Raw genomic sequence first — 14,486 nt, 5'->3', positions numbered from 1 at the left:
TCGAAGTCGCTTGGATTGATGCCTGATGAGTAGCTTGAATGAGGAAGTATCCCTCTTGTAGTACGGCCAACCTCACTCTGAATGCTTCTGGAGATGGTACCGACCCATCCTCGCAAGCGGTCGCAGTCTGTCACTTGATTTTGATAATGTTTGGAGCGAGCTTTGAATGTATTTACTGCGATTACGGTGATGTCACACCATAGTTGCCACGACTTACGGAATGACCTTCGTATTGTTCTGGCTAGGATAAATGAATTCCAATTGTAAACGTTCCGATTTAATCGCCGTATAATTCCGCTCATATTTCATCCACAGCCTTTCCACAGCTTATGCAATGTAGGGGAATGTGGCAGAAACATGGCGGGGAACAGGTCGTGCAAGTGTGAAGCAAGATGGACGAGTCGAGCAGAGCCTGTGTCACAGCACCCAAGGTCGCCCATCCTGAATCCTCTGGATTTTGCTGTCTGGAGTCATCTCATTAGTGAAGTGATACAGCTGAATAACTGGATCATCGAACCGTACAGTCTTGTCGAGATTAACGAGAGGATAAGAAGTGTTCGAAATAATTCGTACCTCAATGCAGAAACGAAAGCAAAATTGCATCCAAATGTGAGGACGGAACGTGGAACACCTCCTTCACCAGGTACTGCTGATAGGGAAGGGAGATCTTGAACCACACGATTTCCATCTTTTCGACAAGATGACAGAATATCTTGGTAGAAGAGATTTCCTAGTGATGAGCAAGTTTACACAGTGGTCCTTGAATGGTTCCGTGATTTCTAGCATCGAGGAACTGGCCGACTTGTAGAACTTTCCGACAGTAGTTTACAGAGCTATGGTGATGAGACTGGCATATAGAGTCAGGTATCTGTTTCACTTTGATGTGTAGTGCAGCATTCAATGAAACTTATTTGGTTTCATACGGCCTATTCCTCTCCTGTGTCAACCTCTTCATTTCAGAATAGCACTTGCAACTTACATCCTCAATCATTTGTTGTATGTGTTCCAATCTCTGTTTTCCTCTACAGCTTTACTCTCTACGGCTCCCTCTAGTGCAATGAAAATTACTCTGTGATGTTTTAACAGAAGTCCTATCATCCCGTCCTTTTTTCGTCTCAGTATTTCTATGCTCGCTGATTCTGCAAAGAACCTCCTCGTTCCTTATCTTATCAGTTCACCTAATTTTGAATATTCTTCAGTAGCACCACATCTCAAATGCTTCGATTCTCTTATTTTCTCCACAGTCCATACCTCACTACCATACAATGCTGTGCTCCAGATGTAAATTGTTAGAAATTTCTTCCTGAAATTAAGGTCCATGATTGATAGTAGTAGGTTTGTCATGGCCAGGAATGTCCTTTTTCACAGTACTAGTCTGCTTAGTGTGTCCTCCCTTCTCAATCCGTCCAATGGAACCAATCATTGACTGGAAGTGGTTATGTTCGCCTATTTGGAGACCATTTGCAGCCATTCACAGCCTTCATATTCTCAAACAATTTTTAAGAATGACAATGCGGCAATGCATGGGACCACAATTGTTCACAGCTGGTTTTAAGAACATTCTTGACAGTTCGTGCGAATGATATGGCCACCTAGATCACCCGATATGACTCTCATCGAACATTTATAGGACATAATTGAGAGGTGAGTTCGTGTTCAAAATCTTGCACTGGCAGCACTTTCGCAATTATTGAGGCTGCATGTCTCATTATTTCTGCTGGGGACTTCCAACGACTTGCTGAGTCCGTGCCACATCCAGCTGCTGCACTACGGCAAGGAAAAGAGGTAACCCATGACTATTGTCACCTTAGAGTAATCTATATAAATAAAAATCTTTTGCAGCATGTATCAAATATCATCAACAATGTACGGCTCGACAAATCTGGATGATTTTTGTCTTTGTTGTGTTCTTAATTATCAGGCCTAGGCTTGTTTGAAAGATAATTTTTGAAAAATCAATCGGAAAAGTAGGAAATTAAAATCAATTGTAAAAGATCCTCACCTAAGAAGGGCTCGACCGATTTGGCTTTTTGTGTTCGTAATTGTGGATAGTAACCCTATTTGTGGAACGAAAAAGAAATAAAAATATGCTCAGTTTAACAGTTCTTTGTCACGTGTTTTCAAAACATAAAAAATCAGTTTAACAGTTAATATGTACCGTAATTTTTTACCCGACCCTCTAATGAACGTTAGGGTGGACATAGGCTATAAGTTTTTGTAATATATATATATATATATATATATATATATATATATATATATATATATATATATATAAACGGAAAGTGTAGTTAACACATATGTACAAATGGTCTTGACAGATGTTCTATTGAACATTCAAACGGCAACGAACTTCGCGGGGGAGGGGGGGGGGAGGGAGGGAGGGAGGGAGGAGGAGGAGGAGGAGGAGGAGGTGGTGGAGTGAGAGCGTGGGGAGGAGGAGAAGATATCCGTGAGAGAGGGGGGACGAAGAAACGGCCAGAGAGGTGGGAAGCAAGGAATTTGTGATGTATACGCATTTCCCATACATATATAGCAATTACAAAGCATTGCCAGGTTTTCTAGTTTATAAATAAACTTAATGGCACACTGATTATTGCTTGGAATATATAATCTTTCAAATCATTCAGGTAATAGACACTAGCATGCTGTGTATTGACATGCATTTTATACTTCCTGTTGCAGAAAAACATGTACTCATTCGTTTTCAGAAACTTACCCCAGAATATGCGTCAACATGTCGTGGCTGGCGCAGACTGCCCTGGTCGTAGATCTGTGGTATGGTGTGGATCAGGTACGCGGCGAATGAGAGCCGACCGAGGATAACAAATATTTTCGCCGACAGAAAGTTAAGTATAATCTCTGAAACAGGGGAGCAACACTGTCAGTGCAGATCACGAGACTCTTCGCGAAACATGAGACAGTCTGTATGTTTTCACTGCCAAGTCATACTCGTAAAAATCTAAGAACATTAAAATGAACTTTATATGGAGAAAAACAACTGAAGCTGAGGTATGAATTTTGAGAAAGACGTATCTACAGACGATATGCCTTCTGAGAAAGGTTTACTGAGACGCTATAAATTACTGTAGTGAAAGGATAAAAAAGGTTCTGGATTAGTAAGGAAGGAGATACGTAATCACAGTTAACAAACTGGCTGTTAAAGAAGATACAAGCATATGCAATAGGTATACAGATATGAGAGTGGCTCGAAGACTTCTTAAGTTATTGAATCCAGTACGACGGCGAGTGTTCACCAGACACAAGGGTATCGTCAGGAGTGCACCAGGGAAGTGTGATAGAACTCCTATTGTTGTGTATATACACAAATTATTTGGCGCACAGGGCTGGCTGGTAGTTTGCTGGTGATGCTGTGTTACACGGCAAGATGTCGAAGTTGGAGTGACTGTAGGAGGATACAAGACGACTTAGACAGAATTTCTGAATGTTGTGATGAATGGCACCTAGTTCTGAATGTAGAACAACCGAAGTTAATGCGGATGAGTAGGAGAAACAAACCAGTAATGTTCGGATATAGCATCAGTGGGACCCTGCTTGACACTGTCATGTCGGTTATACACCTGGGAGTAACGTTGCAAAGAGATTTGAAATGGAGCGAGCATATGAGGACTGTCGTAGGAAATTCACATGGTCGACTTCGGTTTATTGGGAGAATTGTAGGAAAGTGTGGTTCATCTGTAAAGGAGACCGTATACAGGACCCTGGTGTGACTTGTTGTTGAGCACTGCTTCAGTGTTTGAGATCTGTAGCAGGTCAGATTAAAGGAAGACATGGAGGTAGTTGAGAGGAGGGCTGTAGAAGTAGGGACCTTGATTAGTAATCGATACGTCCCCCGTCCTAGATTCAAAACCCGCCAGCGCTTAAATTGTGATTAACAAACAACACTAAGAGCTGAAGACTTCTGGCATAAGAGGTCATCCTCATTCTGCCAACGAACTTGTCAAAGAGGGCGGATGAGCGGACAGAGCGGAATAGTCCCCCATTCGGATCTCCGAGAAGGGACTGCCAAAGGGGAGGTGACCATAAGAAAAAGATTGAATAATCATCGTAAGGATAACGTTCTACAAGTCGGGGCGTGGAATGTCTCTGTGGTAGGGAAGCTAGAAAATTTGAAAAGGGAAATACAAAGGCTGATTCTACATATAGTAGGGTCAGTGAACAGAAATGGAAGGAAGACAAGGATTTTTGGTCAGATGGGTATAGGATAATGTCACAGCAGAAGAAAATGGTGTTACGGGAGTAGGATTCGTTATGAATAGAAAGGTAGGGCAAAGAGTGTGTTACAATGAACACTTCAGTTGTAGGGTTGTTCTTGTCAGACTCGACAGCAAAGCAACACCGTCAACGATAGATCAGGTATACACGCCGACGTCGCAAGCTGAAGATGAAGAGGTAGAGAAAGTATATGGGGATACTGAAAGAATAATGCAGTACATAAAGGGAGATGAAAATCTAATAGTCATGGTGGACTGGAATGCAGTTATAGGGGAAGGAATAGAAGAAAAGGTTACATGAAAATATGGTTTTACGGCAAGGAGTGAGAGAGGAGAACAACTAATTGGAAAGACTAATTGAGTTTTGTAATAAATTTCAGGTAGTAATAGCAAATACTCTGTTCAAGAATCGCAAAGGGAGAAGGTATACTTGGAAAAGACCGGATGATATGGGAAGATTGCAGTTACATTACATCATGGTCAGACAGAGATTCCGAAATCAGATACTTGATTGTAAGGTGTGCCCAGGAGCAGGTATAGACTCAGCTCACAATGTAATAGTGATGAAGAGTTGGCTGAATTTCAACATATTAGTCAGGAAGAATCAATACACAAAGAAATGGGATACAGAAGTGCAAAGGATGATGAGATACGCTTGAAGTTGTCTAAGACTATAGGTACAGCAATAAGGAGTAGCCCACTAGGCAGTGCAGTTGAAAAAGAATGGACATCTCTAAAAAGAACAATCACGTAAGTTGAAAAGAAATATACAGGTATAAAGAGGGTAACTGCGAAGAAACCATGGGCAACAGAAGAAATCAATTCATCGATGAAAAGAGGAAGTACAAAAATATTTAGAGAACTTCAGGAATGCAGAAATACAAGTCACTGAGGAATAAAATAACTAGGAATTGCAGGGAAACTAAGACGAAATGACCACATGAAAAATGTGAAGAAATCGAAAAAGAAATGATTGTCGGAAGGACTGACTCAGTATACAGGAAAGTTAAAACAATCTTTGGCGACATTAAAAGCAAGGGTGGTGACATTACGAGTGCAGTGGTAATTCCTCCGTTAAATACAGTGGAGAGAGCGTGTAGGTGGAAAGAGTACATTGAAGGCCTCCATGAAGGGGAAAATTTGTCCCATTTGATAGAAGAAGAAACAGGGGTCGATTGAGAAGAGATGGGGGATCGAGTATTAGAACTATCATTTAAGAGAGTTTTTGAAGACTTAAGATCAAATAGGGCAGAAGGGATAGATACCATTCCATCAGAATTTCTAAATTAATTACGGGAACTGGCAACAAAACGACTATTCATCTTGGTGTGTAGAATGTATGAAACTGGCTACATACCATCTGACTTGCGGAAGAATAACATCCACACAATTCCGAAGACTGCAAGAGCTGACAAATGCGAGAATTATCGCACAATAATCTTGACAGTTCATGCATCCAAACTGCTGACAGGAATAACATACAGAAGAAAGGAAAAGAAAATTGAGGATGTGCTAGATGACGATCAGTCTGGCTTTAGAAAAGGTAAAAGCACGAGAGAGGCATTTCTGACTTTGAGGTTGATAACGGAAGCAAGACTAAAGAAAAATCAAGACACGTTCATAGGATTTTTCGCCCTGGAAAAAGCGTTCGACAATGTAAAATGATGTAAGATGTTCGAAATTGTGAGGAAGTAATTGAACGCTACAGGGAGAGACGGGTAATGAAGAATTCATACAAAAGCCAAGAGGGAATAATAAGAGTGGACGGCCAATGATGAAGCGTTCGGATTAAAAAGGTGTAAGAGAGGGATATAGTTTTTCCCCCATGCTGTTATCTGTATATCGAAGAAGCAATGATGGAAATAAAAGGAAGGTTCAGCAATTAAAATTCAATGTGAACAACGATACGATTCGCTGATGACATTGCAATCCTGGATGAAAGTGGAGATGAATTACCTGACATTCTGAGTGGAATTAACAATCTGATGAGTACAGAATATGGATTTAGAGTAAATCGAAGAAAGACGAAAGTAATGAGAAGTAGCAGAGGTGAGAACGGCGAGAAATTTAACATCAATAATGATTGTCAAGAAGTAGATGAAGTCAAGGAATTATCCTACCTAGGCAGCAAAATAGCCAAAGACGATCTGAGAAAAGACATCAAAAGCAGACTACACCTGGCAAAAAGGGCATTCCTAGCCAGGATAAGTCAAAGCAGACTACACCTGGCAAAAAGGGCATTCCTAGCCAGGATAAGTCTACTAGTGTCAAACATAAGCCTTAATTTGAGCAAGAAATATCTGAGAATGACGTCTGGAGCACAGCGTTGTATGGTAGTGAAACACAGACTGTGGGAAAATAGGAACAGAAGAGAATCGAAGCATTTGAGATGTAGTGCTGCAGGCGAATTTTGACAAATACGTGGACTGATAAGGTAAGGAATAAGGAGGTTCTGTGCAGAATCAGAGAGTAAAGGAATATGTGGAAAACACTGAAAAAGAGAAGGGACAGGATGATAGGACATCTCTTAAGATATCAGGGAATTACTTCCATGGTACTAGAGGGAGCTGTAGAGGGCAAAATCTGTAGATGAAGACAGCGATTGGACTACATCCAGCAAATAATTGAGGACATAGGTTACAAGTGCTACTTTGATATGAAGAGGTTGGCAATGGAGATGCCTCAAACCAGTCATTTCTATACGCTTAAATGCACAGTGAATTAAAATATAGACGTAATGTTCTACAGGTTTTGTTTGGCAGCCATCAAGTATTTAGACCATAAAGAACAAAAAAAAAATACGACACTGAGACTGCTTTGTATAACAGTCGATGGGTTAGAATGAGAAAAGAACTGATTCCTCACCGATTTCAAGTTTCGTTAATTTTGTAGGTACTTTTTACACGTAAACAAGGTGTGGATTTAGTTCAGAACTGTGATCATTAATGCTGCTTCAGTTGATTTTGCAGAAGTTGTCCTAGATTTTGTTTGTGAGTACAGACCATAGTTAAATAGACTTCAAGCCATATAACTAAAACCAATTAAAGGGACACTGTTTACCTTGTAAGTACTACAATCATGTAACAGCTGTATTTGAGTGACACAGCTCTACACACAACTTGTGATAGATTTTAAGGTTCTATTTGTTTAGGCGACCTTGTCGAAGACCTTCGTCGTCTTGGATACGACGAAAGTTTCTCTGCCACAAACTGGGTCGTTTTCTCTTAATTATGGAAACGACTCTGTGGTGAAGAGAACAGGTGACATGTATCTGTGAGTAATTTAAATTCTTTACTCAAAAAACATAGTTACTATTAACAAGAAACTGGTGAATATATATATATATATATATATATATATATATATATATATATATATATATATGTGTGTGTGTGTGTGTGTGTGTGTGTGTGTGTGTGTGTGTGTGTGTGAGTAGCATAATAGTACAGAACGCTGGAAAAAATAGAGTTATGAGTTTGTGGTGGCGCTGCTAGCAATAAAAAATAGATCAATGCCAACACAAACAATACCAAACACAAAAGCCACTAAAACATTGAAGGATGGGAAGGAGTAAAAGAGAAACCAACAGGCATATAGACCGGGGATCTGCATGTTTTTTTATGAACAACTCTAGAAGGACTTTGGTAATACAACAGACGAAACTTAGTGGAGTATCAGAAACACAAATATTGAGGTACTACTACAGAGAGAGAGAGAACAACAATTTAGAAATTTCTGCTGAAATTATTTCAATAAGGTTAATAAAATGCATTATATTCTGACAAGCAGACCAACGAATCAGCTTAATAAAGACAGCCTTGTAAGTGTAGTGTAATTTCGTTCTTGCAGTGCCGTAAGTCCAAAACCTATCAATAGTAAAGTCCATAAAACGGTCGTTGAGGCACTTGGCAACAACAACAGCGACATTGTTTTCAGTTCCATCAAAGTAATTTGACACTGCTGACCATAAAAAACTACAGTGGAAAGCAGGAGAACTAGCGCTAAGAGAGTATCTAAAGAGTAGCTTCACTTAAAAGAAATAGGATACGAACCATAAAAGTGAACACTCATCAAATAAAGCCAAATTATTAGTTAAACATGTGTCACATGCGAAATATGTTGATAAATGTAACTCAATTATTCATATTAGGATCAGTACTAAACTGTTGTAGACATTATTAGGCCTGAAGACAAATTTCGACTTGTTGACAATAAGAAGGTGGTAAAACTCAACACTTATCAGGAGAGAAAATAAACTAAAGATAAAGAGAGGGAAAAAACTGTTAACAACCAGTAAAGAAAATATTCTTTCATGTTAGGAAAACTAACAGCACGACCACAGCTTCAAGAGAAAAGGTAAGACTTTGAGCTTAAGGAAAATGTTAAACTCTACATATTTCATATCAAACACTACCAAGGCAAATGTTATTAACATATAATTATCTTATAGATATGTCACATATATGTACAAAGTACATTATTTAGTTCAATTGTATTTCTTCGTTTACTCAGTTCCTTGTTGTGGTTTCTGGGTATAGATTAATGCAATAGGAAAAGACAGCACTTTCAGTCTTCAAAAATTGGCTATTAGAATACTGGCTGGAGTTAGCAGCAAACCTTTATATAATCGAACCGTATACCACGTTTTTAAAAGTATTAATAGTTGAACTACTGACTCATCTCTACATAATCAACTAGACAAAATTTTTATGTAAGACAAAAAACTGATAGCTCAAAATAATGTTTTCTGTTCACAAATGAAAGCAGAGTTATCCAAAATGGACTTCTTTGTATACATATTTGAAAATAAGGTTATTATATAAGAAACACTTTTAAAGAACGCATGTCTCAGAATGAAGAGTTATGAAATAAGGAAATGTAAATGAACGATTAAAGGTAAAACATTACTTGAGTGTAGCAACGGACTATAATGCATTTTGCTGGAAAATTATCTAATTTTAAGTCAGTGAAGAGTGAAATCCCTTCATTTATGTGACCTCAACATCCCACTCCTCCTGAAAGTGTGCTGATTCGAACTTCACCACATGTAGACAGAAGGAACAGAAATATTTAAAGGACAGTGAACAATCAACACCATCATCATTTAGTATATCTTCTAATGTGGGTAAATATAGTACTTCAATAATGTTATCTGTTAACTCATGGATCATTAACTACATGACGGAGAAGCAAGCCTCCAGTCATCTTCATAGTGAGCACCACAGCCATAAATCCGTTGAGTCAGGTGACATTTTACAACTCAGACTGTATTTAGTAAGGCCTCTTCTCAGCAAGATAACTAACTTCAGCTTAAGGAGACATCTCCAACTGAATTCAGTCCAATTTTCAAGTGTATGGCAGCTTGATCTGCACAAATCCAATTACATGGCTTTTCAAGTCGCAACTGGTTGTGTAATAAGGAGACATCTTAAGGAGAGCCGGAGGTGCCTATGCTTCCCATTTTAAAATCACTAAGTTTGAGGAAAATTTATGAATAAACTACCAAATAGAAAAAAAATTGATTTTTTTACATATAGAGTGGTTTAGTATTGCAGTTATGACAGAAGGATTTTGGAGTATCTTTTCTAGTTTCCTTCAAATTATTTTTTTATTAATGACGCAATTTTTTTTACAAATAATTGCTTTATAAATAAACTGAAATGAAACTACTGAACATATTGCCAAATGGCTGTGTTACAATGTAAGTTTGACCACTAGGAGTGCTGTATAAAAATTTCATCTCTCTAGCTTGAGTGGATTTTGAGAAAATGTTCCTTATATTCGAAAAATTCTAATTTATGGGAAATGGCTATCAAAGTTTCTCAATACATTCCTGCACTATAGGATGGATTATCAGGGCCTTCTTCTTCATCCTCCAAAAGCTTCCACTTCTGTCTTCTTTTCTGGCCTGTTGTTCCATCATACTTCATGTGCCTTTCCTTTCTTTCTGCTCCTCTTATCCTTTCTCTGTCAATATTTCTTAGTGCTCGTACAGTGTTCACCCCAGCTGTAAATCCTAATGCCTTCAGAACTTCACACTTCACACTGTTCCCTTGGTTGTAGGTAGCTATTGCATCATAAATGCCAAAGTGTATTTTTTTATGCTTATAAACACCCGTTTAGGAATCACTTTCCAAATCAAATTGTTTACGCTCTCATTAGGATTCTGTGACTTTCTGTGTAGACATTTGTGTAACAATTCTGGCTGTGCTAAGTCATGAAAATTGGTTTTATTGCATTTATGACAGCTGCTGGCAAACCATGTTTGTGATCACACTCCTTTTTTGCATTATATTTGCACCAGGAATCTTTTGGGCACAGGCTGTGTTGAGGGTATTTATTGGAAGAGGCAGTATGAAGGAACAATGCCCACACTGCTTTTCACATGTCACAAACATTACTAGTATTTTGCCTTATAGTATACCCATAGTATCTCTGTAGACGTTCAATCACCTCATCAGTAAGCCTGCCTCTCCCTCCTATTGTCTTTCCATCACTGATCTTACTTGAACCCAAAGTTTGTTTGAGTCTTCGAAGCTGTGCACCCATACGCTTTTTCACATGCGCAATGCATTCCAACTTTTCAACTACAAATTCATTTCCATATGGTTTCAGTTCCTCTATAGTCTTGAAACCTTTGGAGTCACTATCCCCAAGGTAGTATTTGTACCTAACGTTGTATCTGGGAACTGAACGTTCAAAAATTTGTTTCACTCCATCCACTTCCATTTGCTCCACTTGATCCACTAAAATTTGTCTCACAGGTTCCACTGTGCTCTCCTTTGATTTTATTTTTGCACCTACAATGTTTTGATAATATTGCAACATCTATCACTTTTGCACTATCACCACAAGTAGCAGTTACAACCCCATTCAGGGATTTATGACCCCTCATTTGCCAGGAAGCATCTAATGCCACTACCAAATCCCTAGAACCATTGTTCATTTCTACAGATTCCTCGACTGCTTCCTTCATGGTTTTCAAAGCCACATCTTCAACAGAGGATCCTACCAGTTCACAGTAGTACCCAAATTTGCTTGGAGGCGATGGCAAGTCCATAATACCACAAAACAGTTTACCAGCAGCAGACCCTTTTCCAATAGATCGAAGACCATACACAAGTCGAAAATTCACATCAAACACTCTAGAACGTCCAATTTCACCAAAGAGACTGGCATGTGAATTGTAGAAAGTCACTTGATACTTGCAACATGCACAGATTATCTTCATCTCACGAGCTAAACCAAAGTGCTTTGTTATCTCTAGTCCCACTCCTACACTTGAACACATTTCACACAGAACACTTTCTTTCAGAACACACGATAATAATCCAATATTCAGTACTTCGTTAATATCATCACTGTCACCAACATATTCACGAAATCTGTCACTTCCACCAGTCAGCTTCTTGCTAGAAGATGTCACAGGACTGTGTTGCTTAGCAGAAGAACGCACTGTTTCAGTAATTGTAGTATCGCAACTTGGTATTAGTGTTAATTTTCTTTTCCCTAAGTTCTTCCTCTTCTTATATACACGGTTACTAAAACGTGGCATCGTAACCAGAAGAACGCTTTACACAAGAAGTATAATACTACCAACAACAGGCGCAACACTGAACTAATTCGAAACGGTAAACAGCAAAGAGACGATGTTCCGCGCTCTTAGCGCTTCATTTGTCACAGAAAACAATGTAGCCAACCCTTGCACACTCGCTGTATGCGTAACATAAGGCGCTGTATGCGTAACAGACCGAAAAAATCCCAAGCAGTTCGCCATGAAGTCACGATAGGGTATTAGATGCATTCAGCGGCCGCCCATTTTCTCTGCAGGCGTGGGGGAAAATGGTAATAACTCCACTTCTGGTGCGAGTAGAACAATAATTCAAAGTTTACATTAAAGAGGAATGTTCCAATTAATTTTCGGTGGCAAAAAAAATCGTAATTTTTTGGATTTGACCGTCTCCGGCTCCCCTTAAGAAATACAAGCTGTTTGGGAAATGTTCTTGTTCATTCACGTATCCATTGAAAGGCGCGATGATAATAACTGGAAACGCTGTTGTCACAACCAAAACAGACACATCGTGACTGATATTGACATATTTACACAAAGAAAATAAAGCAGCTTACTTGAGTTTGAAATGACTGGAAATAATCCATAAATGCAAATCAGCAGTGCCATAGCAGGATGATTAAGAGCACCGTAGATTGCTGCCTCCAGTGCATTGTACGGCCTTCCAGGAACGAAGAAAACGTATGCAGAGAAGAGTAACGCGACGCCCACGCACCAAGATGTGATAAACACCACAAAACTTGAAACCTGAAAAGAAAAATAAAGTGCCTGAATACAAATGTAAAAATATAGGAAAAGACTGGCGCTGTAGCTGAATAGTTACATATATACGGGGGGCAAAATGAAACTTCTCTGCTATTGCGAGCACCTCAAGACTGGCAACCCAACTTACATCATCTGACCCAGGTTGCCTGTCATAAGGTCATGAAATCCACTGACGGGAAAAATCTCAACACCAAAAAATAATTAATGTAGTGTAATGATATTTATCTAGATAAAATATTTCAGAGATTAACAGAACAAGATCACAGATCAATGCAATCGTGAGATAAGCCATTGCAAAAGTGAAACGTTGGTGCTTTAATAAACGGTGTATCCGCCAGAATGTTGAATGCAACCATGAAAACGTGACGTGAATGCATTGTGTTCTACAAGGGCCAGATGCTAGTTTGTGGGATGGAGTTTCGTGCATGTTGCACTTGGTCGGTCAATACAGAGACGGTTAATGCTGTTTGTGGCCGACGCTGGGGTTGTCGTCTGATGATGTTCCATATTTGCTCGATTGGAGACAGATCTGGTGATCGAGTAGGCCAAGGCAACACATCGAAACTCTGTAATGCATGCTGAGTTACAACAGCGGTATCTGGGCCAGCGTTATCCTGTTGGAAAACATCTGCTGAGAGCTGTTCATGAATGACAGCACAACAAACTGACTTACAAATTTGCAGTTAGGATGCATGGAATAATCACGAGAGGACTCCTGTTGTCATACAAAATAGCACCCCAGACCGTAACACCAGGTGTAGGTCCAGTGTCTGTAACTTGTGGACAGGCCGGTTGCAGGCCCCCATCTCGTTCTATCCAACATATACCCTGCCCTCCAATGAGGTAGCAAATGGTGGTGGTTTGATTTCAGTGGAAAGCACGCTACAGGGCGATCGTCACGGAGCTGTTATAGAAGTAACCGATTTATAACAGTTCGTTGTGACACTATGGTGACAACTGCTTCTCATACTACTGCTGAAGATGCAACACGATGCTCCAGAGCCACGCTCGGAACACGATGGTCTTCCCTCTCGGTTGTGCCATTTGGCCGTCTGAAGCCCGGTCTTCCTGCGGCCGTATATTCCTGTGACCGCCCCTGTCAGCAATCATGTACAATGACTACATTCCTCCCAAGTCTGTCTGCAACATCGCATCAGGAATATACAGCTTCTCATAGCCCTATTACATGACCTCGTCCAATCTCAAAGATAATTAACGCTCAAGACCGTTACAGCGTGTATTCAAATCAAACCTGATTTGCATCATCATAATGGCTCTACTAATGCCATTCTTATGTGACTGGTGCGAAATCTGAATAGACATCATCTTTCATATGTAGAAACACGCTTAAAAACTTTCGTTTATGCCGTACACCAATTCCTTGGTTTTGCGATTTTTTTACGTCAGTGTATTATCCAGTTAAGTTTTATTCCGCCTAGCCTGTAAAATTTCGTCTCTGTTGTTCTCAAAATTTCGATTTCCACACACTACTTAATCACTACAGATGCTGTTGTCTTATTAACTTGTTTAGGATGCATGTGGGTAGTGGAGTAGGACGTACCATTTATTTTTACGTGTTTTTACAATATGACAGACAGATTATTCTATCTGTATCTAATCACAACATATATTTGATATGCATGTCTGCAAATTTTTAATGGTAGTAACTTTTTTGCGAGAATAGAGAAAATAAATAACACGCTATTGACGTTTTGTGAGAGACTATTATGTACTAACTACAGGCTACAGACAGTCAGATTTTAGTGGAGGCTCTGCTGGACAGTTAGCTCTATTTATGTTCTTCCATAAGACGACTTTGTAATGCCAAATGTCTGATCAGATTAAGTAAATAAATAAATATTGTACTACGTACTTTTTCTCAAAATAACAGCAAAATGATAATTGTGGAATTATTC

At 39.3% G+C, this 14,486-nt stretch overlaps 1 protein-coding gene across 1 annotated transcript in view; it reads right to left on the bottom strand.

The window, feature by feature from the left end:
• LOC126336250 (nose resistant to fluoxetine protein 6-like) overlaps positions 1–14,486 on the bottom strand; it is a 304,641-nt gene that overhangs the window by 11,350 nt on the left and 278,805 nt on the right. Inside the window, exons 11-12 of the mRNA XM_049999743.1 lie at positions 12,363–12,552; positions 2,720–2,862 (exon numbers count right to left, since the gene is read on the bottom strand). Of these exons, the coding sequence (XP_049855700.1) occupies positions 2,720–2,862; positions 12,363–12,552 (333 nt within the window). The remainder of the gene's footprint in view (positions 1–2,719; positions 2,863–12,362; positions 12,553–14,486) is intronic.

The sequence above is a fragment of the Schistocerca gregaria genome, chromosome 2 (genome assembly GCF_023897955.1).
Source record: "Schistocerca gregaria isolate iqSchGreg1 chromosome 2, iqSchGreg1.2, whole genome shotgun sequence".
Taxonomy (NCBI): Eukaryota; Metazoa; Arthropoda; class Insecta; order Orthoptera; family Acrididae; genus Schistocerca; species Schistocerca gregaria.
This window is presented reverse-complemented; position numbering and strand designations above follow the sequence as displayed.